The sequence below is a fragment of the Stegodyphus dumicola genome, chromosome 2 (genome assembly GCF_044657685.1).
Source record: "Stegodyphus dumicola isolate Sdum_Otavi_A_Nest chromosome 2, ASM4465768v1".
Classification (NCBI taxonomy): Eukaryota; Metazoa; Arthropoda; class Arachnida; order Araneae; family Eresidae; genus Stegodyphus; species Stegodyphus dumicola.
Genome location: NC_140769.1, coordinates 36,209,782 through 36,236,578, shown reverse-complemented (window position 1 = coordinate 36,236,578; position 26,797 = coordinate 36,209,782). Strand labels below are relative to the sequence as shown.

The window sequence follows — 26,797 nt, the reverse complement described above, 5'->3', positions numbered from 1 at the left end:
CTTGTGTTATATATTGTAACTATGCTTTATTGTATTATGTATATATCTCCTCTTATATATGCACATATTTTGTATCTTGTTATTGTATTTTGTTAGACAGGACCAGTGTCAATTTAATATTTCAAATTGCTCAAACTTATCCATTATTTACCTGCCTTTTTATTCTTTTCTACTTTTAAATTTTTCACCGAAGGAGTTACACCTACTTTTTGTTTATTCATACAATTGCTGTATGTCTCCCTTTCAAGATATTTGTCACCGGCTCGAAAAGCTTTCACCAAATGCATCCCTCATTAGCCGACTCTGTTTCACTACACCCTTTTAAATTCTTATCTCATATTAACTTGTTATTAATAATTTAATGTTAATATCTTCCTTAATTTTATTACCTTTTTATTATAATTTAACGACTAACCTTAATGTTATTTGTGACAAAATTTATTATGTAACTTGTTACTTATATCTTCATACAGCTCCATTTTTTTTTTTTTTTTTTTTTTTTTTTTAAAAATTTAGAAATTTTCTTTGTGTTAATGCTCACATAATTAGTAATTTTTTAATTTTGTTCAATAGGGGTAGGGCCTTCGACCCAGGTACCCAGGTGTATACACCATTCCCCCGTGAAACAGATGTTAATGAATTTATAAATATTGACATTTCAGTATGTAAATTGTAAATTTAAATAAGCTGTAACCGCTGAGTATCTTTTTATTATTATTATTATTTTTATTTATTTTCTGTGTACAAATGAAACAGATGGTTATCTACTAAACGTGAGGTTTACGTGGCATGCGAAGTATTATACGAAGTATTTCCAGGTTTTACTTTATTTTAGTAACATGTCATCAACTGAAGGAAATAACGAATTGAAGGGAGGGCACCCGCCTGCTGGTATATTTGATTATTTTGTTGAATTAAATAAATTAAAGAGCATTTTAAATACAAAACTAAAACTGATGCGTTCTTTGAAACTCAAAGCGTTTATTTCTTAAAGTACATTAACTGAGTCGATGTATATATTTTTTAATATTTTGTTTTCTAGTGCAACATCGGGAGAGCTAAAGTTTCAGAATAATAATTGTGATAAAAATTTTTTTCGTTGTTTTGTTATGTAAATACACTGTTAAACTAAGTATAAAAGTCTCAGCCTATCGGAAGCTTGTGGAAAAGATTTAATTTCATTCCTAAGCATCAGGTGTTTAATTTTAGCTAGAATGCAACTTATTTAATTAGAACATTACATTTTAAATTAATTTATTTTTACCAGTAGTGTCATTAAATCGTCACTTCAATGAAAAATTTTGCACATCTTGTATATTAAGATTGACAATGATATGGTTTTCAATAATTTTATGCAGAATGTTTGAGAAGACATACTTTGCTTCAAAGATAACTAAATTAGTTTTCCCATTATCTTCAACGTAAATATTGCATAAGATAGTGACCTTGACCTTGGTACATATGACAACAGTAAATATTCAGTTATTTAATTCTACGAGTAGGATAGAAATACAGAACCTAGCTATTAAAAATTCATCTGAGTTCTATGAATGAATAAATATACCTAATAATGTTTAACTTTTTGATTGTGAACTATGAAAATAGAAAAAATAATATTTTTATATACTAGGAACTATTTTTAAATGAAATTATGTTGATTTGACTTTAATATGTAACATTAAACTGACATACTTATTTATATTTCATTTGATACCGTAATTGGCCAATACATGAACGTTTTGCAGTTTAAATTGCTTGAGACTGTGATTTCATGTTCTGAGATCTATCAAAGAGATTTAATATGTTTTATCATTAGTACAGCACATTTTTTAAAAAAGTGACCCTTAACAAGATTAATATGTCCTAAGAATTTAATTTTGATTCTAAATAAAATTAATACAAATTAATTATTTAGTATTTATATTACTTGGAATTTAGATCAAGTGATAATTTTGTTGGCCAGAAGGTATGTTGGAATTCTATGCTAAATAGTGCTGTTGAGTTTTTTAGAATTCTATGCTAAATAGTGCTGTTGACTTTAACACAAGGACTCTGACCTAAAACATATATTTCAAGCACTGGGTTATAATTTAAGGTAATTTCATTTTTTGTTGTTACATTTTTTTAAATCAAACCTTGGTCTCATGCCTATCCATTAAAACTTAGCTGTGTTTTCTTGTTTTTGTTTGATTTTCATTAATGTTTATTAAAAAAAAATAAGAATTTTACTTTCAAGATTAAAAAAAAATATATATATAGGCAATTCTAGATTAAATTTTTTCCTTTATTGTGTCAGATTTAAATTCTTTGTACATCTGAAACTTGTTTGCCCAGAAGGGTTGTTAGCCTCCAAAGGGCTCTTAGTCAAAATAAGATTTCCTACTGCTTCACTTGTCATTTGAGTCTATTGCTATTCAGAAAATATAATATATTATTCTTTCATATTTGATATGCCTGTTATTAACAAATTAAAATATTTAAAAGTGATAGATGTAGTTTTTAAAAGTGTTTTTTTCCTGATCAATTTAAATAAAAATGCATTTAATTGCTGATATGTCTAGTTAGAAACATTAAATATTTTTATCGAAAAACATTGCATACTTTTCACTTTTTAAGTGTGCAGGAGATGCGTATGTACTCATGTTAGTCTAAATGCATATTTATCCAGTATCCTGTAAAATGTATCACTATTTCAAATGGGCCATCTCTAGCAATAATTTCTATTGATAAAGCATATTAAACTTTCTTTTTTGGATGATCATTAAAATATGAACCCATTCAGATACATTTCACTGTAATGCATTGTTGTTAGAAATTTATTTATGCTGATGCTGTTACCAATAGACATATTATCATTATAGATCTTATTTTATGTTTGATTTTTCTGATTGTTAATGTTGAGTAGGAAGTACAAACATTAATGAAAATTAAATGTCCCTTTCACAGATATGTGCTGTAACATTGGAAGCTATCCATTGGAATAAATGAAACTCCACCTAAGCGATAAATGAAACGACAACTTTAGTGATAATCCAAGGGACACCCTTAAATCTGCTTTAACCACTTATGGTCAATGGAATTTCATAACTAATGCGATATTATACATTCATATGAAAAGGCCAGTAAAAATACATTGGCTTTTCTGTCAAAATGTTACATGATGTTAAACGTAGGTTTTTGATATGCAAGTTAATGACAAATAATGATTTTTTGTAATTTTAGACCATAAATTGCTTTTTCCATTCATTTGAATTTTCTATCATGATTATCTATTCATAATTATCCCCAAGGGGCACCCACAAATATATTTTTACCTCGTAAGTTGGTAGAAGTTCTGGCAAACTTGCATAATCATTCAGTCAGAGTTTGAAAAAAAAAAAAACTGATTGCTCTTTATTAGTTAGATAATCAAAAGATAGACGTTATGGATAAAGCATATAAAAAACTTAAATCGTTTGTCGTAATTTCCACATTATATTGCCCTAGTTTTTCTGTTTTCAGTAAGCTGTAACATTGGAAGTATTTATCTTTTAACCCTTTGCGGCATGGTGGGTCAATATATGTCCCACCTAATTAATATTTATTTTCTCAGTTAGCAGTTTCCGTTAGATATTTTCTAATCTTTTAAAAATAATGTATTTTAGTTATTATTTTTCTCAGTAGATGTTACTACTATACCAGGGCTTAAGTTTATAAGCAAAAAATATTCAAAATAGGATCACAAGAGTGATATCCATGTATCTCGCATTTTTCAATATTTTAAAAATTTTTGTATACAATTTATGATATGTATGATTCTTTTTAATATTCAAAGGTATTTTATTTTCAAAAATCTTAATTGAATTCAATATTTTATAACATTAATTTTGCAGTTGAATTAAGTGGGTTAAAATTTGTCCCACCACACACTTGAATTTTCGCTCAATAGATGGCAGCACTCACGATTATTTTTTCTTTTCTTTTTTCCATCTACTTTTTTTGTGATTGTGCACATTTTTACATCCGTTGTATGCTCTGATGTGCTAAAATGTCTAGAAAAAAATTAACAACTCAGGAAACTTTGGATCTTTTTGCTGAACTGCCATCTGATTGCGACTCGTATGCTTCAGATGAAATTGAAATCCAAGAGAGAATAACTGAGGTTGAATTTATTGCTGAAGAAGAAAGAGAAGTAGTTATAATTTGTTTCACTTTTTAAAGACACAGACCCATCTATGCATGTGGCACTGTAAATATGAATCGGAAGTATCTACCCCAAAATTTAAAAGACAAATGTATGTCGAGAATATATAGACTTTTCAGTTAGCGATGTTTCAATTTATTGCATAAAATGGAAGGATAAAAGATCTGTTTCTATCCTGTCTTGCTTGGAAAAGGCAACTGAAATGAAAGAAATTAATAGAAAAGAACGAGATGGAAAGACAAAAAAAAGTACTGTGCCCAAACAGCATTATTTCATACAATAAGAATATGGGATATGTCGACTGATTGATCAACTGAAAGTACTATATGAAATAGATCGCAAAAGCAAGAAATGGTGGCACATATGATTTGTTTTTTAAAATTTTTAGATGCGAGTATAGTAAAGTTTGTTCGTGAGCCCTATCATGATGTAAAAACAATGAAAGGTTTTCTTCTCTCATTTATAGAAAGTGTAATGGCACTTGCAGGCAAGAAAGAGCTGAAAAGCAAACTGAAATCCCCAGTTCAAATAAAAACTAAAACCCCGTTCGTACAACCAGAAAAGAGACTAAAAAATGTAATTCACATGCCAAAGAGAACGAGCAGGAGAAGATGTGCATATTGCAGCACATCGAAAGAAGAACGACGAACATTTTGGATGTGTGAAACGCCTCCATGCTTACAAAAGAATGAAACAACATGTTTTTCAAAGTTTCATGAAAAATGACTTTTTTTTTTCAATTTTAATCATATATAAATGTTTTTGAATCAAGTGCCAATTTTAATACTTTATTTAGTATCATATGTACAAGTATCAAATTTTAATCTTAAAATAATATTCAAGAAAATATTTTCTTTTGTTCATAAAATTTAAAAATATTAAATATATATATGCAAAATGTGCATATGCAAAATTTTACAAGTCATGCATATATGCAATAAGTACAAAATGCATTTTAGTGTGTTTATTATGAATATTTTAGAATGCATGCTTTATTTTGTTTATTCATTCCATATATGATTTTTTTTTCCTGCTATACACCAATATGCTATAAGACATGTGCTAGTTGCATGGTGGGACGAACGGTATCCCACCTTCCCCCGTAAAAAATAAAAGCGCAGAATTTTTTTCAAGCCTTAAAGGCACTTAAGTAAGTCCATCTGACTTATTCTAAGGCATTTTTTTAAAGATTAAAATATATTTTAAATATGCGTGTCACAAAGGGTTAAAGGAATCTTTTTTTCCTTTCTTTTTTATTTTTATTTATTTATTTATTTATTTTTTCCTGAGTTGATGCTTTATAGATTATGCCAGGGTTGGCCAAACTTCATGTCAGTAAGAGACGCACGTTTGAATTCAGGAATGTTCAAAAGCCGCATCTAGATTTTCTAAAAGTCACAAGTTCATATTTACATCATTATAGAAGTAAAAGAAGAGGTTCTAAATAGAAAGAAATCTCTGATAACTTTGTAAAAAGAGTCTAAATTAATTACTTCTTTTTGGACACTGAATAGTTTTAGTTTATCATATTTCATACATATATTTTAAATGCACGAGCCGCACAAATTGCCTGTGAGAGCCGTATCAGGCTCATGAGCCCCACTTTGGCCACCCCTGGATTATGCACTGGCAGTAGAATTTCACATGAACTTATTTCTGCCTCACACTTACAAGTTTCAAAACCTACATTAAGTTTTTCGTCGTTCGTAGCATGTTCAAGTGAAACTTCTGCAGGACGGCCGTAATGCACTTCAAGCATTCTTCTACATTTAAAAACTTTTAAACGTTTAAAACGCTTTCTAAATGTTTACTTCTTTGAGTTTTTATTTTTGTTTGTTCTAATACTTCCTAGAGGGCAGCACTAATCAGGCATTCTATTTCTAATTGAATTTGCCCCTGGTTTTATAAATATTATATTCGTGCCATTTTACATAAGATGCAAGACAGTGAGAGATGGCTTCAACGTCTACTTAGCAGAAAAAGAGAAAAAAATGAGGTTTTGAATTGGAAAGACAAGAAGGATATACGCTTAATGAGTACGGTCCATAATAACTCGATTATTGATTTTGGAACACGGAAAAGAACTGTAAAAAAAAAAAACAATCATTGTAAAAGATTACAACAAAAAAAGGGGAAAAGTGGGCTGCCTGGATCAGATGTTATCAAATTATCCTGCTGTTAGAAATAAGCAGAGGTATTATTTTTGCATTATGCTTTATTTCCTTATAATTTTACTTAGTATTCATTGACATTCATCCACTACGAAAGTCATGTATGGAAAGTTATGTACAGAGAAAACAACATTACACACTACGAAAAACAGACGGCTGCTGGGGGAAAATTTTCACAGATAGGAGAAGACGGCGAAAGAGTTAAGGTTGAAGTTGATTCATTTGGTTAGCTTTCAATAATTCCTCCGGGTAATGAAAAATTTTTAGAAATTGTCATTTTTTTTTGCGATTTCAGAGAGGCATTCAAATCAGGTACCAATGGCAAAATTTTAGTTATTTTACATACTGTTAACCATATTTCTGGGCTGATCTTTAGAATATGGTAACTGGTAGTTTGGCGACATTTTGGAGGCGATAAAGGTTACTATCTGGGACTTTGGTAATAATATGAGCAGTACTCAGTTCCGATTACGCATTATTTTGTGTGAGGGAAATAAAAGATCATGGGATATGTCATGTGATATTAAAGGACGAATTATGGTTCTTTAATCAGAAAAGGGGGGAAATCTGGAAAAAATCTGGAAATTTTGTATTTGGCTTTATTCTGTGTTGTGTGAAACAGTGTTCGTTAATTTTTGGATCCCATGGCCCTAACTAAAGTGAATTCGAAATGGGTATTTAGTGGGATTGAAAGGGGTAGTAATAAGTGTTTCTTTAAGGTTGTGCGAGATAGAAGTAAAGATGTTTTATTAAGTTATTTATTTTACCTGGTACCTTGCTGTGAACTATAAGTATGATTTTAAAGATCCTGAAACAGAAATAAGAAAAGTTTATCGGACACGTAATCAAGATTCTGAAGAAGAATAGGTAAGTTAGTATTTTTAATTATTTGAGGATATTATTTTTATGCATTGTTCTAAATGTAAGGTGGAAGTAAAGTAATTTGCGTAAACGTGCATGGAAATAATTTAAATATTTGACAGTAAGTATTTGTAACCATTTGTAATGTTTGCGGTATGAATTAGTTAGTGACGTTTGTAATATAATAGATAATGTAGAGGTAAAAGTTTTTGGATATTTTATTTATTTTATACGGGGAAATGTTCATATTTGGAAAGGGTAAATACTTTTTCGCGATCAGGTAATTTCATATATGTTCTTTTTACCGGGTTTAAAGATTCAGAAAATTGTTATGCATTTTCGTGAAATTTTTCTAATTTATGAGAAAAAAGCAGTGTACATGGATATAGTGAAGAGTGTGCGCAATGCCATTTTTGTGCAATTCTGGGATGTTTTTTTAAGTAAAAATAAGTCGACGTGTACATGGTTTAGTGATATTTTAATTAAATGATAGTTATTTTGTGAATTTTATGTTTGTAGGAATTTAGTATACTTTTAAGTTGAAGTAAACGTGCATGGAAATAATTTAAATATTTGACACTAAGTATTTGTAATGCTTGCGGTATGAATTCGTTGGTGACGTGTATAATATAATAGATGATTTAGAGGTAAAAGTTTTTGGATATTTTATTTATTTTATATATGGAAATGTTCATATTTGGAAAGGGTATATACTTTTTCGCGATCAGGTAATTTCATATATGTTCTTTTTACCGGGTTTAAAGATTCAGAAAATTGTTATGCATTTTCGTGAAATTTTTCTAATTTATGAGAAAAAAGCAGTGTACATGGATATAGTGAAGAGTGTGCGCAATGCCATTTTTGTGTAATTCTGGGATGTTTTTTTAAGTAAAAATAAGTCGGCGTGTACATGGTTTATGTGTATGTGTTATTTTGAAAAACGCGTAAGGAGTATGGTATTGTGCACTTTTTCCCGATTTTGCAGTGAATATTTGTCATGATTAAGCAGTTTTGTTAGATAAAATTTCTAGCATAAGTGTAATTCGGCTAGTAGATTGTTGGAAGAAGTGTTCAGTAGATAAAAAGAAAAGAAACATGTCTTTACTTCGTGAAGACAAAATGGCGGCGGGGAAAAAAAAATAGAGGGTTGATGTAGGAGAGTTGGTCGCCAAATTTTCGCCAAAAAAACGCCAAGTTACCATAATGTAAAGATCAACCTATTTCTGTATTATCTAAGATAGAAATTTTAATGTAGCAATAATAAATGTTGTGGTAACTGAAGATGACAGACAGATGTTCACATTACATAACATAGCATATATTTTATGTATTGAAAGGTCTTAAAATTCAATGTTGAGAACCATTTACATCATTTGTAAATAGTTTCTTCCCAATATTACCAATTTATGATTCATCACCTTGTATGGTAAAAACTCGTCTATCCAGAAATCTTGGGAAATGCCGAAAGAAAAATTCCAGGTAGTTGGGTTTATAAAATTTGTAGATCAGGATAGAAAAGCCAAATGAATTGAAAAAGCTATTTATGGTCTAAAATTACAAAAAATCGTTATTTGTCATTAACTCGCATATCAAAAACCTATGTTTAACATCATGTAACATTTTGACAGAAAAGCCAATGTATTTTTATTGGCCTTAACATATGAATGTAAAACATCGCATTAGTTATGAATCCCATTGACCATAAGTGGTTAGAGTAGATTTAAGGGTGTCAGTTGGATTATCGTTAAGTTGTTTCATTTATCACCAAGTTGTTGTTTTGTGTTTGGTAACCTGAGTAGTTGAATGTAATGGAAATCGTATTATGACGTAATTGATTGCGTGATTGCCGTCATTTGAAATTGTGGGAAAATATTTTGAAAGTGTGTGTCGAATTTTGGGTAAGAAGTACGTTGTTATTTTGTGGTTTACACGGTAAAATGGCTGAAGTTGGTAAGATTAATTTGAAGTTTCTGTACGATTTGAAACGAAAGGGAAAAAAGCATTAATTGAATGATGTGTAAATGAAAGTTTACTTTAGTAGCCATTATTAAGTGTTTTGTTTGTGGGAAGGAAATACGTATGGTTGGACGTCGGACACTATTGCCAATATGGAGGATATTTTTGTGAATATATGTGGCGACCCCATTATACGGATTCTTGTTCAGATTGTTTTTATATTTTAGGAAGTTTTTGGATGCTGGAGTAAGGAATTTTGTTTGACAGAAGACACGTAAATAAGTGAATATTTCCTTTGTGTAGTGCTAAGATGAATTTCCTTTTTTATGTTATTTCATTGTCTGATTTAAAATGTAGTAATTGAGATTATATATTTTTTGTTGGTTGCTCCTTTGACTTTTTAAGTTTATACGTATTGACGTGTACTTGGACGTGTACATGGACAAGGGAGCATACAATGCCTAGTTTCTGCAATTCTCTCATATTTTTTTTAAAGTAAAAATAGGTTGATGTGTACATGGATACCAAGTTTGTGCAATTCTTTGACTTGTTATTTTGAATTTTTATAGCGGTGATTTTTAGGGAAAAATCACGGCTACACAAAGCCAAAATAACAAGTCAAAGAAATATACAAACTCAGTGTCCATGTACCACCACAAATCTCCAATTATCGCCAAGGGGCACCCACAAATATATTTTTACCTCATGGTAGAGGTTATGCCAAACTTGCATAATCATTCAGTCAACGTTTGAAAAAAAAAAAGAAAAAAACTGATTGCTCTTTATTAGTTAGATAATCAAAAGATAAACATTATGGATAAAGCATATAAAAAACTTAAATTTGTTTGTTTTAATTTCCACATTATATTGCCCTAGTTTTTCTGTTTCAGTTAAGCAGTTCCTTCTGGTTATCTGTACTTCCATGAAATGTATTCATGCATTATTGCACTATATCCACCAAAATAGACAATCCATGACATTGGCAAAATGTATTTATGCAGAAACCTATTGTGCATGTGCAGTCAACAAGTGCAGTTTTCTTCCTTCAAATTTGATATTTTATAACTTGTATTTGTGTTTGCTTTGAGTATGTGTTTCCCCTTGTAATCTATCATTATGGGACTGGAGTTTGCCAGCTGATAAAAAAGGAAGCACTGAATTTCTTCAGAAATATGGCATTTTGCTCAACAATAGAGAACATAAAAGTTTGCATTCTATGAAGTTGTACTTAAACAATTTAATTTGTGGATATATGCAATTCTCTAATTCTTTTAAAGCGAAAATAGATTGCTGTGTGCTTAAGGAAAATAGGAGCATGTGTAATGTCAAATTTGTGTAATATACCAACTTTGCACAATTTTGATATTTTGTGAAGCAAAAACGGATCACGGTGTATATGGGGGTAGGAACAACAGTATAAAAAAAAGCATAAGTATTTCTTTGATAAGGTGTTTTAGTATAGACATTTTATGCATTTTTAATTTTATTGACTCGTTGTTCTTTTATGGAATTCTTAGTATTTTCAAAATGCCTGTTGCATTTTGCATCTGGAGGGAAAATTAGCCGGCATTGTGTCGGTGACTTTTTGGGGGAGGGTATGATAACAATTTAAAAAAACGGTCCAACTTTTTATTATTATTACTGTAATTTTAAAAAATGGCATCAGTGTTTTTAACTTTTGACTACATGGTATAACATTTAAAATATTATTTACAATTTTGAAAAATTAAGCATCATTTGAGATATTTTAATTACCATAGTGAAAGCTGGAGGAATGCGAATAACACAGCATAAAGTGCAGTCGCATGAAAAACCTGTAGAAACAAAAAAAAGTGATGAAGAGGAAGAAGAAGAAGTAGTGACACCCAGGTAATTTCTTTAATGTTATTATACATCACATGAAACATGAAATTCAGTTCTGTATAACTGAATCTTGTGTTTTATTTTTGATTTATATGTTTAATGTCAGGTTATGATTTGATGATTTTTAATTTGTTTGTATATATCTTAATTACAATTGACCGAATGCTATATATCCTAATTACAATTGACCGAATGCTAATGCATTGCAATGCCAGGCTTTATGTTTATACCTGCACCTCGGCAGTGTAGCCACATGACTGGTGATATGAGTTGGTTATTAATTTGATAGTTATGAGTTTGAGATATTGTGTCATTAACAAAAGACGCAGTTCACTCGGGTATAATCGTTACTTTGAGGATAAACATTTCCTTTTCCCATGAAACAGTTATTAATTCTCCGAACTGTCTAAAGTTAACCAAAATGCATAAATGTGATTCTACAATCCTTGAACTATTTTTTTTTCCAAAATGCTTGTAAAAAATACAGCAATAACAATTCATTTATATCCTTATTTATGAAAAAATGAAAAATGTATCAAGAATCAGTCAGGGTTATATCAAATGAAAACACAGATGTTATGAGTATGTGTTGTGTCATCGTGTCTATCCATAATTGGTATTAAATCGCATTGCTTGGTGATAGTTTCATGGTCGCCAGGATACTATATAAGGTATTTAATAAACATATTTTCTAAATTAAGATGTAATCATTCAGATAGCTCCATTTACAGAAATTGAACATTATAAGTAAAATATTATATGAGAAATATGTTTGATTGTGACAAATTTCAGGACATAAATCACATAAATTATTTGTAAGAAATCAGTTTTAATAAACATTAAATTATTTCTCTGTTTGTATTCCATTTATGATTGAATTATGTAATTTTTACAAAACAGATATTGAATTAAAGCTAAATATTAATAACTATTTCTTTTTATTAAAATGAAATAAGTTGCAGCAATGGCCGTACAATTCAAAATAGGGTTACACGGTTTTTAATATGCCTATAAGCTTAGTATTTGTTAAAAAAATAAGACAGATTTGCAATTTTTTTTTTCCTTTCATGTTGAATGTTATGTTTTGTAAAATATATTTATTAAGCTCAATTTAAATATGGTCAAAAATTCTGAAAACTGAGAAAATACTTTTTGTTCTAATTTAAAATTACATCTTGCTATTTACACAAGTGAAAATAGAGACCTTTTTATAAAGCATAAAATTAAATATATAAAAAAGTACTTGTGTGTAAGCCCATCAAAATGAAAATATTGTGAAGCAGTGCAATTTACTACTAGTTGTGGATCAACATGAAGTAATAACACACTCATAGTATCTTCATTTTTATTTGATGTAGTATCAATTGACTCTTGATTAGCCATGTTTTTTGTTTTTTATCAGCAAGGATATAAATTAACTGTTATTGCTGTATTTATCTTGCATTAAAAAAAGATTAACATTTGGGACCTGCTTTTTGCAGAACAGCAAGCAATGGATTATTTTCAAAGTTATAGAATCCCTCCATCAAAAAAATGTGTGATTTAATCGACACAATATGGTCAACAAAGCAATAATAGATTGGAACAATTACCCGCAGGAAATTTTTACTTAGGCATTCTAAACAGAGCTTTTTGTAAAATTATGGTACCTAACAAAGTAGTAGAAATCAATAAAAGCCCTTTAAAAGGAACTGATTGTTTATTAACCCTTCGAGCGGCACAGGATTTTTTTAGATCCATCATGAAGACTGGTATTTAAACAGCATTTATTCATTCAGTTTTTATAATTACTTATTTTAGTCTGTATTTTCATAAACTTACAATCATTAAAATATTTACATTATTAAAGGAAGTAAGAAAGCATAATATCTTAAATTATAAGCTAATATATGCCAAGTAGCAAAACTTCTGATGACCGGATAAAGCCGGTTATAACACTCAGAGGGTTAAACCAAAGAGGCTCCAGTTTCTTCAGAATCCCCTGGAACGATTGGCGTAAATTTAGCGGGATCACAGCCATGGTTTGATGATAGCCAACCTTCATGGTCAACAGGAAATTATGTAAGTTCCGAAAAAAAAAGTGTAATTTAAGAATGATCATATTGAAATTTGTAAGTCGTTACTTGATGTAAGTCGGTAAAGATTTCACCCAAGATAATCTTCATATAAATCTGAAAATTCTATATAATGCATTTTGGATATAAAAGTGCTGCAAAACTTGTTCATACACACTGGTATTTAATTTCTTTTTATATCAATGTTTGTATCAAAACTTTGAATGCAGTCTTAAAAGAGATTCAGGTAATTTTATTGTGTTAACCATATTATAACTTTGTCAGTTGAATATTAGCTTTAGCTTGAATGAGCTATCATTGCAATTAACATTTAAGAATTAACTTCATATGAAAAAAGTATTGTCAATAATTCAGACTCTTTTTCAAAACAGTGAAACATTATTTTTTGGTACTTTTCCATTTCGCAGGCACAAATCTCGCCAAGCAGACTTTATTGGCGAAAACGCATAGTATACACATAAAAAATGTTGACAAATGTTAATTCTAAGAATTTTTTTATTTTGAAGGTATAAATATTTTAATGCCGTTTAAAATTTTGTAAAAAAGCCAATAAATAATGACAATAAATTTTTTAAAAAAACATTAATTTAAGAATTTACTATTCTTTCATTGTACAACATCCTGATTCACCGGTTCGTATCACATGACCCCAAGTGATCTCATCTCACGTAAACTATGTTACAAAAATCTAATTCTCTCCGTAATTATCTACATTAATTTCAAGTTAAATCTTAATTTGGAATACAAGTTTAAATGACAGAATTATTTCAATTCGTACGAATAGCTTACTCGGAAATTTTGTAAATCCGTAGTACTTTACTTCGCTAGTGCATTCTAATTAGAATTGATGAATTTAACTCTTGACTTTGCCTTTTCTATATTTTCGCTATCCGGTGAGCGGTGTGATTGCATCCTAATTGACTTAATTACCGCCTGCGAAGGGCCTTAGGGCATAAAATTGAACTATCTGGTAAAAATTCTGTGTAATTGTATGCCAGTATTCAAAGAAACAAACAATCAATCTGATAAGAAATGGCTGCGACTTGTTTTGAAAATGTAAAAGTTAAAGGTTACCAGCGAGGATATTTCGTTTGACATCGGTTGAACCATTACTGGCGACTTTATCGCTTGCGCCGGCAAAACAGAAAAGTACCTATTTTTTATAATTACCATTTTTATTATGATTACTAATTTTTTTTATCATTACAGTTTAAAAGATTTGTTAGGTTGTAACCAATTTCAGAAAATGCTGCTGTAAAACAATATTTTGGAACATTTTACTTTTTTATAATAATGGCTGTATGTGCAGTCTTTAACAGTTTAGAATAAATGCAGAAAAACTGCTTTTTGTAGCAGATCTACCTATATCTAAATTAGTAATGTTCATTCTTTATTGCTCTATATTTATGGTATATTTTACTTACATCTGAGTGAAATTTTTTCATACTTTTTCCAGCCCTCCAAAACAACAGCTGGTTATCTCAGGTGCATTAGCCAGGGTGAGTGAAATTTACTTGATTGATTGCAAATAGATATTTGTATAAATTTTTGTACTGCTTTGTGAAAAAAGTAAAATTGGAAAAGATATTTTTCTTTTCTAATCTTATTCTTAATTATTTTTCTCTGGAAAATTGTTTTATTGCATATTTTTTAAAATTTCTCAATACTTTAAAGCAGACATGCTTAACTCGCAAGCCATGAGCAACATACAGCTAATGTACGTATCCAAATGATCAGAAGGTTGTTGATGCGTGTTCCTTGATCTATTGCACCAAGATATTTTACTGTACATTTATTTACAATTTATTTACAAGTCGTATGCCACCTGGCATGTTTACAAGTGTTATGCCTCCTGGCATGTACATGATAGACATATTCTGCCACCTGGCATGTGAATTGATACATCATACTAGTTTTCTGCCACCTGACAGATACGATGCAATTACCTCAATTAGCGGTAATACGCCCGACATTTTGGCGTGTCCGCTTTCCTTACGTTCTGTAACGCAACTAACTTTTTGTGCGGTGCGCCCTCTGGGCACAAATCACCGCAATCACCGAGGAGGCCAAAACATCCTCCCCCCTCGATGAATTACATTCATCTTAATACAATCTTCAATATATGTAAACAAGTAAATGAAAAATATAGAAACTGAAAACATACAAAAACCTTCAAAAAGTATAAAATTACATGTTACACTTACCAATCTTCTAGCAAAACATCTTATATCGTACTATATTGAAACATTAACTATGAGGGTTAAACTAGAACAAACAAATAAAATTATTAGTACAATAAGAAATGAAAATAATAATAAAACATATTCAATATGAAACAAACACTTAAGTTAATGTTCTTCAACTGGTAAAAGACACAGTTTGGTAATAGGACGTTTAATGTCCCTGTGCACAGTTTTTAGTCTAACCACTCGGATATTATTGTCTCTTCCAGGAAAGACTTCTATTACTTGCCCGAGTTTCCAACGTAATGAAGGCATATTATCTTCTTTAATGATAACCAAGTCATTTAGATGAATATTTCTGCTAGGCTGTCTCCATTTGCTACGCTGCTGTAGTTGGCACAGGTACTCTTTAGACTATCGCTTCCAAAACCCTTGGAACATCTGCTGTGTTAGTTGCCATCTTTGCAATGGAGACACTCGTACTTCGGTTAAATCTTGTTCCGGAACAGCTGTTAAAGAAGTCCCTATAATAAAGTGTCCAGGAGTCAAAGCTGTCAAATCGTTGGGATCACTGGAGACCGGTGTTATTGGCCTCGAATTTAAGCATGCTTCAATTTGTGCAATTAGAGTTAGAAACTCTTCATAAGTCAAAATTTGAGTTCCAACACATTTCTTTAGATGCAGCTTCATAGATCTAACAGCTGCCTCCCATATACCACCATGATGTGGAGCAGCTGGCGGGTTGAATATCCACCTTATGTTTTCATTTGCTAACCACCTTTGAAATTCTGAGGTTGACTGGACAGATGAAACTGCTTCCTTGAGGATTTTATTTGAACCTATAAAATTAGTTCCACAATCACTTCTTATTTCTTGAGGTTTTCCTCTCCTCGAAGCAAATCGTTTTAGAGCAGCTAGGAATGCTTCACTTGATAAGTCGCTAGCAATCTCTAAATGGATAGCCTTTGTAGCTAAACAAACGAAAATACAGATATAACATTTAATTGGTCTTATACCTCTTCCCCTTTTCATTTTCACAGAAAATGGGCCGGCATAATCAACGCCAACCTTTGAAAAGGTTCTACTTGGAATCACTCTACTTGCAGGTAGTTCTCCCATTAATTGAATAGATGTTACTGCTCATACTCTGCAACATTTTATGCATTTCCAAATGCATTTTTTAATTTCATTCCTTGCACTTATTATCCAGTATTTCTGTCTTATTGTGGATAACATTAAATGCAACCCTCCGTGTAAATGTTTTTCATGATAATGCCGTATCATTAATTTTGTGAAGTGATTATTATTTGGCAATATAATGGGATGTTTACTTTCTCTGGTAATTTCTGCGTTTCTTAATCTACCTCTTAAAATTTCGTTTTCATCTAGAAATGGATTAAGTGAAATGATTTTGCTTTTAGTTTTAATCGGTTGTTCTGTCTTTAAAGCCTTAATTTCTTCTGAAAATTCACTAAGTTGAACATTTCTTATAATAAATTCTGAAGCCTTCCGCAACTCATAGGCGGTAAGCACACCAGATTGCTTTTCACGAGCGGATTTGCAGTTGTTCACAAAGCGCAGAACATAAGCCATTATTCCCAGTACTTTGGTTAAATTTCCGTACAATTCAAGATTTAGTAAAGGTTCTGTAGATTCCACAAGTGTTTTCAAAGTAACACATTTATGTTCTTCACTAACGTTTTGCAAGTCAGCTTTGGTATTCATTTCGTTTATGTAATGTCGAATATCTACTTCTGAAAGCCAGGGTGGCCCAGAAAACCAATCACTATCATTAATTAGAGCTTCAGCATCCATCCCCCTCGTAAGTTTATCAGCAGGGTTTGTCTTCCCACTGCAAAAGTACCAGTTGTTTAAAATTGTTTTCTCCTTGATTTCTACCACACGATTTCTAACAAATTGGTTCCACTCGTTGGCAGATCCCTTGATCCAGTGAATGCAAATTTGGGAATCACTCCAGTAAAATATATTTCCCTTATCCAACTGCGGAAATATCGATTGCAAATACGAACCTAATCTTGCAGAAATTAATGTTCCCAAAAGTTCAAGCCTAGGGAGTGTTACCCTTTTTAATGGAGCCAAATGGGATTTCGACATTATGAAACTTGTTTTACATTTATTTTTCTTCTTAAATCTAAAATATGCTACGGCACCATAACACTTGAGATTGGCATCAGAAAATATGTGAACTTCTATAAACTTCCAACACCTATCACTGAAGTACTGTCTGGGAATTTCGAAAAGCTTTATTTTTTCAACTTCTTTTAACCATTCCTGAAATATGAATTCTGTATCAAGGGGAACACTTTCGTCGCATTGAATACTCTTTTCCCACATAGTGTGCATCAAGAGTTTAATTCGAACAGTAAATGGATTCATAATTCCTAAGGGATCAAAGAGCATACCACATGCTGCTAAAATGATGCGTTTAGTTACTTTGAGATTTTGTAAGTTCTCAAACTGAGATACATCTATTTTCAAATTATCATTGACATTGTCCCAGATAAGACCTAAAACTTTCAACGGTACCAAAGAGTCTTCAGATGTTTCACGAGAGTCAATTCCATTAAGTTTCCATAGTTCATTCAGCTCAGGTGAGTTCGAAACCCATCCACGTAAATTCATACTGGCCTCGCTAAGAATGAAAATCATGTCCTTGCTTAAATGTAAGGCCTTTGCTACATTAACTGTCCCAGAAATTAAATCATCTACGTAAAGCTCTTTTAACATACTGCATGCCTCTTTGTAGGCATCTTCATACTTTTTTAAATGCAGTCTTATTATAGCTGTTAATAAATAAGGTGAGCACTTGACCCCGAAAGGAACTTTATTGTGTTGGAGAACTTGTAAGTTGGGATTACTGTGATCGAGATTTGACCCTTCTTCATTTATCCCCAAAAACTTTAAAAAATCCCTATCTTCTTTAGCTAAGCCTACCTCTAAAAATGCACGCTGAATGTCGGCACAAAACGCAATTGAATGTACCCTGAACTTAATGATAATCTTTAGCAAATCAGCATTTAAATTAGGTCCGCTTTCCAAACAATCATTAAGTGATAAATTTCCCTTACTTTTAGAAGAAGCGTCAAAAACTATTCGAACCTTTGTAGAATCCTTCTGCTCGCGCACTACCGTGTGATGAGGCATGTAATACCCCATTTTCAAATTACCATTTAAATACGTATCCACTATACCATCTCTCAAGTGTTCATTAATTATCTCATTATATTTTAAATATAGCTCGCTATTTTTCTGAAACTTATTATTTAAAAATTGTAAACACTGTTTTGCGATTTCATAATTGTTATTTAAACCTTCAACACCTTCTTTCCACAATAATCGAGTTTCATACCTTTTATTCTTGTAAGTTGTATTTCGTTCAAATGACTCTAAAATTTCTTTATCCGAACTTATCCCAATTGCTTTCAATTCCCATAATTTTTTAACTCTTTCATAATCTAAGTCCTCATTTACAACGGTTATATGATTAACTCTTGCGTCCTTACAATTTGATCCTTCGTCCTTGCCTTGAATCACAAAACCGAAAGTGCTTTCTGTTGCGACTAATTTTTTACAAATCTTCACGTTTCGTTCTCCTAAAATTTCCCAAATATAATCCGAACCTATTAATATTTGAATTTCATCACTCATACCAGCATCTGCTAATTCTATTCCCTTCTCAAATGCCATTTTTCGTATCCACCGAGAAGGAACTTTTACTTGCCCTAGTGTTATAGAATCAATGACTATTGCGTTAATTTTTATCTTTTTATTGGGATGGCTTACATTTTGCAATACGATTTCTACGATATCATACAAGCGCTCTTTTGCATCTTTGCATCCAAATGTGAAAATAATAAGCGCTTCTTTATTAATAATTTTCAACCCCCAGTGAATCAACCACTTCTCGTAAGATGAATGACTTTGTTCACCCTGAATCTAGCATACAATGTAATACCTTTTTGTTCCCCCTTTACACCTAACTGTTGCCGAAAACGTCTGTAAAAGAACGAAAGTCAGTAGTTTAATTTTGTTATTATTTTCATTACATAAGAGCGAAAGAGAAGCTTCAGGGATTGGCGTTTGTTTTGTCTGATTGGAAGTATCCGTCTCTAAACCTTTCGATGCGGCGTCACATATTAATGAATTATGTAAACCTTGGACATTGCACAGTCTGCATTTTTCCTCTTTATGAGCACAGAAACGCCTTGGATGCCCTTTCGAAAAGCAAATAAAACATAAACCTCGATCCATTAATGCCTTTCGGCGAGCCTTTAAATCAAGTGCGCAATCATGATTCATATGACAAGCAGATAAACAAAATATGCAGACATTTTGATTCTCTTTCTTAGGCGGGGTAGAGAACTTTCGATTTGGATTAAAATGTGATTTTTGAAAGTATTTAGAGGGAGTTTCGCTTTGACTAGTTAATACCGAAGCACCTTGCTTATTCATACTGTAAATATTTCTTTTAGAATGCATGTAAGATTTATTTTGATAACCTTGATGGGAACTTTTGTTTCGTATTGATGTTTCATTTACATCAAAATTCTTGGAACGTGCTAATATCATTGATGTTTCCCTACATTCCACTTCCGTTTTCAAGAACGTTAGTAGTTCATTAACATCGAAATTTTGTTTATCACTTCTTTTCCTAGTGAATTCTAGAGTTAAATTCTCGGGTATTAACTTTAACAAAATAGAGGATAATAAATGTCCATAAGAACCACTAGTAACATTTAAAGAATTTAAATTCCTTATTTGTATTTCTATATCGTCATAAAGCTTCCTCAAAGAAGCCATATTTCCGGAATATTTTACAGGTTTTAAACTCAACAATTTATTCATATGCGCATTAATTAGCAGGTCATCTCTGCTGAAACGGTTTTTTAGTATATCAACAGCCACCGTATAGTTTTCACTAGTAAATGTTAATCCACTAATAGCATTTAAAGCTAAACCTCCCAAAAGCGATTTTAAATAACAAAACTTGTCAACCGAACTGAGACTTTCGTTTTGGTGAATGGAATTACTAAACTGATTCCAGAATTCAAGCCAAGAACAAGGATCACCGTAATATTTTGTAATCGTTAATTTTGGCAATTTTAAAATATTAACTTCACAAGTTTTCAACTTCGGAGATATAGTTTTCTCACTAGAATTTCTAGATTCAACTTTACATGCGTTTTTTCTTAATTTTTCCTGAATTTTACATTTAAAACTTATAATTCTTTCCTGATATTCCTGCGCGGAAATTACTTCTGTTTCCAACTCTTGTTCCGTAATTATAAGTTTTTCAATCTCAGAATCGTATTGTTTCAACAACTGCGATTTTTCAAGTAACATTTCGAGTAATTCTTTTAATTTCTCATCTGCGGTTTCACCCTCTTCTAACAATGCAGAATCTATTTTACTCATCAACTTGGTAGTTAAGTTACGCGTCACTGTACGCAACTTCTTTACCTTATTCATAGCCTCCATTTTACCATTAGATTCTATCAACTATAATAATCACCAAGATTTTTATTCAACAATTATATTCAAAACTGGAAAAATGAAAAAGGGCCTACCTCGAATTTCTTCGCGTTAAATCCTGGCTTTTCAGTCATGAACTCACTAATTTTCTTCGTCCATTCTTCATCTCCACAAATCACGTCCGGGTCACCAAAAAAAAAAAAATGTACGTATCCAAATGATCAGATCTTCATCTCCACAAATCACGTCCGGGTCACCAAAAAAAAAAATGTACGTATCCAAATGATCAGACGGTTGTTGATGCATGTTCTTTGATCTATTGCACCAAGATATTTTACTGTACATTTATTTACAATTTATTTACAAGTCGTATGCCACCTGGCATGTTTACAAGCGTTATGCCTCCTGGCATGTACATGATAGACATATTCTGCCACCTGGCATGTGAATTGATACATCATACTAGTTTTCTACCACCTGACAGATACGATGCAATTACCTCAATTAGCGGTAATACGCCCGACATTTTGGCGTGTCCGCTTTCCTTACGTTCTGTAACGCAACTAACTTTTTGTGCGGTGCGCCCTCTGGGCACAAATCACCGCAATCACCGAGGAGGCCAAAACACAGCTTGAGAGGACCTTTTGAGTATCTTGCAAAAAAACTGACAAAATGTATGATAATATTTGAATGCAAATTTCCTGTTTTTCGTATTTTGGTCAACATAGATTAAGAAAATATCAGCATTATTGAAATTGGCTTAGTGAACTTTTTGCCTTGCAGGAGAACCTACTTTGTTATAAATATGCCGTAATATTTTGAGAATATAAATAAAGCCTTGGGGAAGAAGTTTAAAAAGATTCAGGAAAAATTGGCTAAAATATTCATACTAAATGAGCCTTTTTATTTTGCCTAAATTTTATATTAATGTGTAGTTTAAGAAATTACATAAAGCAAGATTACTACGAGGCGTATTCGGAAACTAAGTACCATTTTGGAAAAAAAAAAAAAAAAAAAAAAATAGTAAAACAATTTTTTCGAATCCAATTTTATTTTTACATGAAAATACATGTCTTAAACAAACTAGTTTTCAACATAGTTTCCGCCAATGATGAAACACTTGCCATAGCGGGTGACCAGTTTTTGTATACCATCGTCAAAGAAACTTCCCTCCAGTTTCGATAACCACGATTCCACAGTATTTTTCGTGTCATCGTCAGATCCAAGCTCGCTCTTCATGTGCAGGAACAAGTGATAGTCGGACGGCGCCAAGTCCAGGCTGTACGGCGGGTGATCGAACTGCTCCCAATGAAACTGTCGAATTAACGATTGAGTGACACCAGCAGTATGGGGCCGAGCATTGTCATGGAGCAACACATTTCCTTTACTGAGCATTCCTCTTCGTTTGTTTTGAATGGCATGCTTTAGTTTTGTTAAAGTCTCACAATATCGTGCCGTATTAATGGTTTCACCTCTGGGAAGAAATTCAGTAAGCAAAACGCCTTTCCTATACCAGAAGACAGTGCACATGATCTTTTGTGATGACATTGTCACTTTGAACTTTTGTTTTTTCGGAGAATGAGTGTGTCTCCTCTCCATCGATTGTTGTTTCGATTCTGGTGTGAAATGTGAAATGACATACCCAAGTTTCATCACCTGTAACAATTTGGTTTAAAAAGTTTTCTCCTTCATCACTGTATCACGTGAGAAATGTCAGGGCACTACCAAGTCGCTTTGTTTTGTGAACATCAGTGAGCAATTTTGGAACCCATCAGAAACACAGTTTGCGATAATTCAAGCGGTCAGACACAATTTCGAACAAAACAGTACGTGAAATTTGTGGAAATGCCTCTGAAAAAGTTGTCATTGTGAAGCGTCTGTTCTCATGAATTGCTTCATCAACTTTCCTTACCAAATAATCAGTGACAACAGAAGGCCGACCACTCCGAGCCTCGGCGTGGACATTTGTTCGACCTGCATTAAACATTCTTACCCACTTTCTCACCATTCCATTACTTATCGTGTATTCACCGTAAATTTCTGTCACTTGACGATAAATTTCGGCCAGTTTAACATTCCTCGGGTTCAAAAATTTAATCACGGCACGAATCTCACAGTCAGCGGGAGAACTAATTGTCTTAAACGTTTTGAATTTGCACAGCAAACTGAAAACACAACATAGAGCAACCAAAATGGTGACAATTGAAAGTCAGTGAACAAGAAAGACTAGTGCGCATGCGCGGGATGCCTACCACAGCGCTGCAATGGCACTAGAATGAAACGGTACTTAGTTTCTGAATACGCTACGTATAATGAAGGATCAATAATGTATTTCATTAAATAAATACAATATCAGTTTTGAATGAAAAGATGAATATCCTAAAGTACCTAATTTTCTACTCATCTGCTGATTTATCCTTCATAAAGAACTTGAGTTAAATGTTAGGATTCTGTTATTTGTCCAGGTGTTTAGCTCGCTTTTCATTTGATATACGTAGCAGTTAACTCATGACTATGAGAAAAATAAATCAAATCATATATTTGGAAGACTGGAGAAACATTAATATTTGCATTATCTTTTGAAAAGTCCTTTGTTTTCGAAAAAATGCGATTTCTTTTAACAAGCAGATGTAGTTCTAGTTTGATGTTTTTATTTATTTTATTATTTTTAATAATTTCTATCTATGTGTCAAACAATGGCATCTATTTTCTATTGATTTTTTTTTATTTGGTTCTTTTTGTCAGAAAATGCTACTTTTGAGTTAATTTCACAAAAGCTGATTTATGATGTTTTATTAGAAGATAAGTTTTCTTTATAATGTATCTTCTTTAATTCAAGATTGACACTGCAGACATTTAAGTTGATCATGAAAAGTTAAGATCTGTGACTGTTTAAGAAGTTGATATTTTTAATGAAATGCCAGTTAAAACATGGCTGACTTTAGTATACTGAAAGTAAAGTGGTCTCAGCTTCCCATTTTAATTTTCCATAGTTTACAGTTTTTTTTTTTTTTTTTTCTTTCTTTCAAGTAAGAACTGCATTGACTGCAGTTATAGGCTACTTATGGCTTTCGTAATAGCTGTATCATTTATTAAGTATGCATTTCAAGAATTTTGCCATTTTCATTGTGTTTATATTCACTATCCTGATCACAATATTTTTAAACTTCTGTTGAAGTAACCCATGATTATTATTTGGAAACAAACTCAAAACTTCTGGCCAAAGGAAAATGTGACCTATCGTATCAACACATAAATTAATTTAGCCTTTATATTTACAGATTTAGCTACTTCTATTTTAAAATATAATCCTAAATATTATTTTTTGTTATCTGAAATTCGGTTTACTCTTTCTTTCTTATGCTATAAAATTACAATTCTCATTTTATTAGAGTAATTTTAAGAGGATTTATGAAAGAAGTGTTCAACCTTAAACGTGTATATGTAAAAAAAAATTTGTTTTCCCTAAAATTATGGGCATTATGCATTTACCAAGAATGATTCAGTGACTTTATTGAGCTCAAAATTCAGTGCATTTGATAGTGAGACACTGAACGAATTGGAATAAGAATGCGATTTTGAAAATGAAGTATGATTTTCGTATCTGACCCAGAAAAGGAAATTACCCATTCTATAATCAAGAGAAATTTTAATTCACCCAGTGTTTTACAAAGGTGATAAGAATTTTTTTTTTATAAAAATTTCTAATTTTATAGACAGTTGCTTTTTGTAAAGAGAATATGTAAAAATGTAGGTACTCTAATTGAAAATAGCTATAGCAGCTGCAAAACGTAGTTAAAAGCTGTTAAAAATAATTCTGCCTCTTTCTTTTCTGTCTTCAGTTTTTCTGATTCCTTTAAATGAACTGTTTGCAAATTGGCATTCATAATTATATATCAGTACTTTTTAATTTTGATAATTTTAATCATACTTTTTTCATTGTGATACTTTTAATTAACTTGAGATATATTTGTGTGCACCTGTTACAAATGTCGTGCAGTACTAACTGTAATGTAACTCATTTATTTCCAGCAGAACTGGATATACTAGTTTAACAGACTTTTTGCAATTTATTGTAGAGTATGAAAATCAATTTCAATCCAAATATAAATAGATATCTTTATGTAAAATTTGTGTTTTTAATACATGTTGAAACTATTAAGATCCTGTATGATTGATCGTGCTGATTTAGGCAGTTGTAGAAAACTTTAATACTGGTTGTACATTTATAACAGCTTTAGCTTCAGTAAAGTATTGTCTGATAAATTGTTCTCCATGAAAGTATATCAGTTCTGGGATATTACAATTTGTACTTGTTAAAGTAATAAAACATGGAATTTTTCAGAAGAAAAATAACATGAAAATGTGAATAAGAAAGTGTTTAATTTAGCAGAAGTAAAAACCTGTTTTATAAACAAATGTTTAGATATTTGTTGGCACATTTTATATGCTGCTTGATGTTTTTCGAATTGCCTGTATAATTCATGCACGTAGAATAATTTATAGCTTATCTGACTTTTAGTTAGATAAGCTATAAGTTATTCTACGTGCATGAATTATACTGAAGCCACTGAAAGCCTTTATTTCAATTAGAATTTTAATATTTTTATTTTTCTCATAGGGATGTTTTTAAGTGATACATGCTATTAGTATATTTTGTGCTGCATACTTAGTCATATATTATTTTTCCTCAATATTTTATTTCATATAGCAGCCAAAGGCTACATTTTGGTTTTCATATACAATTAAAATTTTTACCATAGATTTTTCATTCATTAATTTCATTATGGTGTCTGGTATTAGCAATGCCTTTAGGTTACATGTACATAAATAATTAGTTACAAATTCCCACATTTTTGTTTATTTTGGTAAACCATTCAAGGTGGCCAGACATGATTTATGAAGAAAGTTTTCAGCCATTATAAGAATTTTTATAATGGCTGACAATGAAATGAAAACTAATGAAAGCTTTTTCATAAGTGTTTTGAAAAGTAAGTGAGCAGAATAAAAATGAAAGCATAATAAATACTCAAGCATAATACTGAATCTGAGCTTGCTATATAGCATAAAATAGCATAAGTGTAAATTTGAAAGGAGTTTGTATTGAAACATATTAAAATTTACTAGGTTAAATTCTTTAAATTAATATATTAATATTGAAATAACAAATGATCTTAATGTTCATCTAATTGAAAGTTTCTAGTAGTGTATTTTTTTGTTTTTCCCCATGAACGTTAGCATGAATACAAGCCAGTTTTTCTTAGAAAAGGCTCTATTAATGTAAGGCAGATGACCTATACATACCCTGTCATATTTGCTTGATGTTTCATGCCCATTCATGTAACATTTTTCAGTATCCCCACCAAAAAATTAATGAAACTTGAATTTAATAGTTTCACAGCAATGTAAAGTTGTCAAAAAACTTTCTAGAAACTTTATAACATATTTTATACAATAATTAACAACATTTAGTTTTTCATTTAATAAACTTAGTCTATATAATAGACTAAGTTTATTAAATTTATAATTAGTCTATATAATAGATTGTAGTACCTTAATTACCCTGCTGATATATATTAAGTATATTTTTAATAAATAGATCCATATTTGTATTATATGATCTTATGTAAATTCAAAGCTGAAGAGAAGAAATTAAATTGTGTTGAGTTATTTAGGATAAAATAATGCTTTTATGTACTTTTATGAAGCATTTTTTTGTAATAGGGAGATGCAGACTTTCCAGCTGAAGCTGTTCAAGCATTCCACAACAAGCCTTTACCTTCACATGATTATAGACCAAGTGGTAACAGGCCAAATATTATTCACCAACCAAGGAAGTAGATGAAATATAAAATTCCCAATGTTATTCCATTTTGCTGAGTACTTGATACATTGGCAACTTCCAATATTTGCTTTTTTATTGGGAAAATTTTTTGTTTGGTGTTTATGCTCTTTGTTAACAATTATATTGTTGATGTAATTTTTGCAGAATAAAAGATTTTTTCAGTAAAA

At 31.2% G+C, this 26,797-nt stretch overlaps 1 protein-coding gene across 2 annotated transcripts; it reads left to right on the top strand.

Moving 5' to 3' along the window:
- Positions 1–640: 640 nt before the first annotated feature.
- Positions 641–26,797, top strand: LOC118191195 (death-associated protein 1). Of its 2 annotated transcripts, none has more exons than XM_085810572.1 (4): positions 641–661; positions 10,932–11,040; positions 14,566–14,608; positions 26,510–26,797. In XM_085810572.1, coding segments are annotated over exons 1-4 (270 nt in total). In that variant the 5' UTR covers positions 641–660; the 3' UTR covers positions 26,627–26,797. The 2 variants fall into 2 exon arrangements, with proteins under 2 accessions (XP_085666698.1, XP_035217887.1); XM_035361996.2 differs by lacking the exon at positions 641–661 and adding an exon at positions 731–891.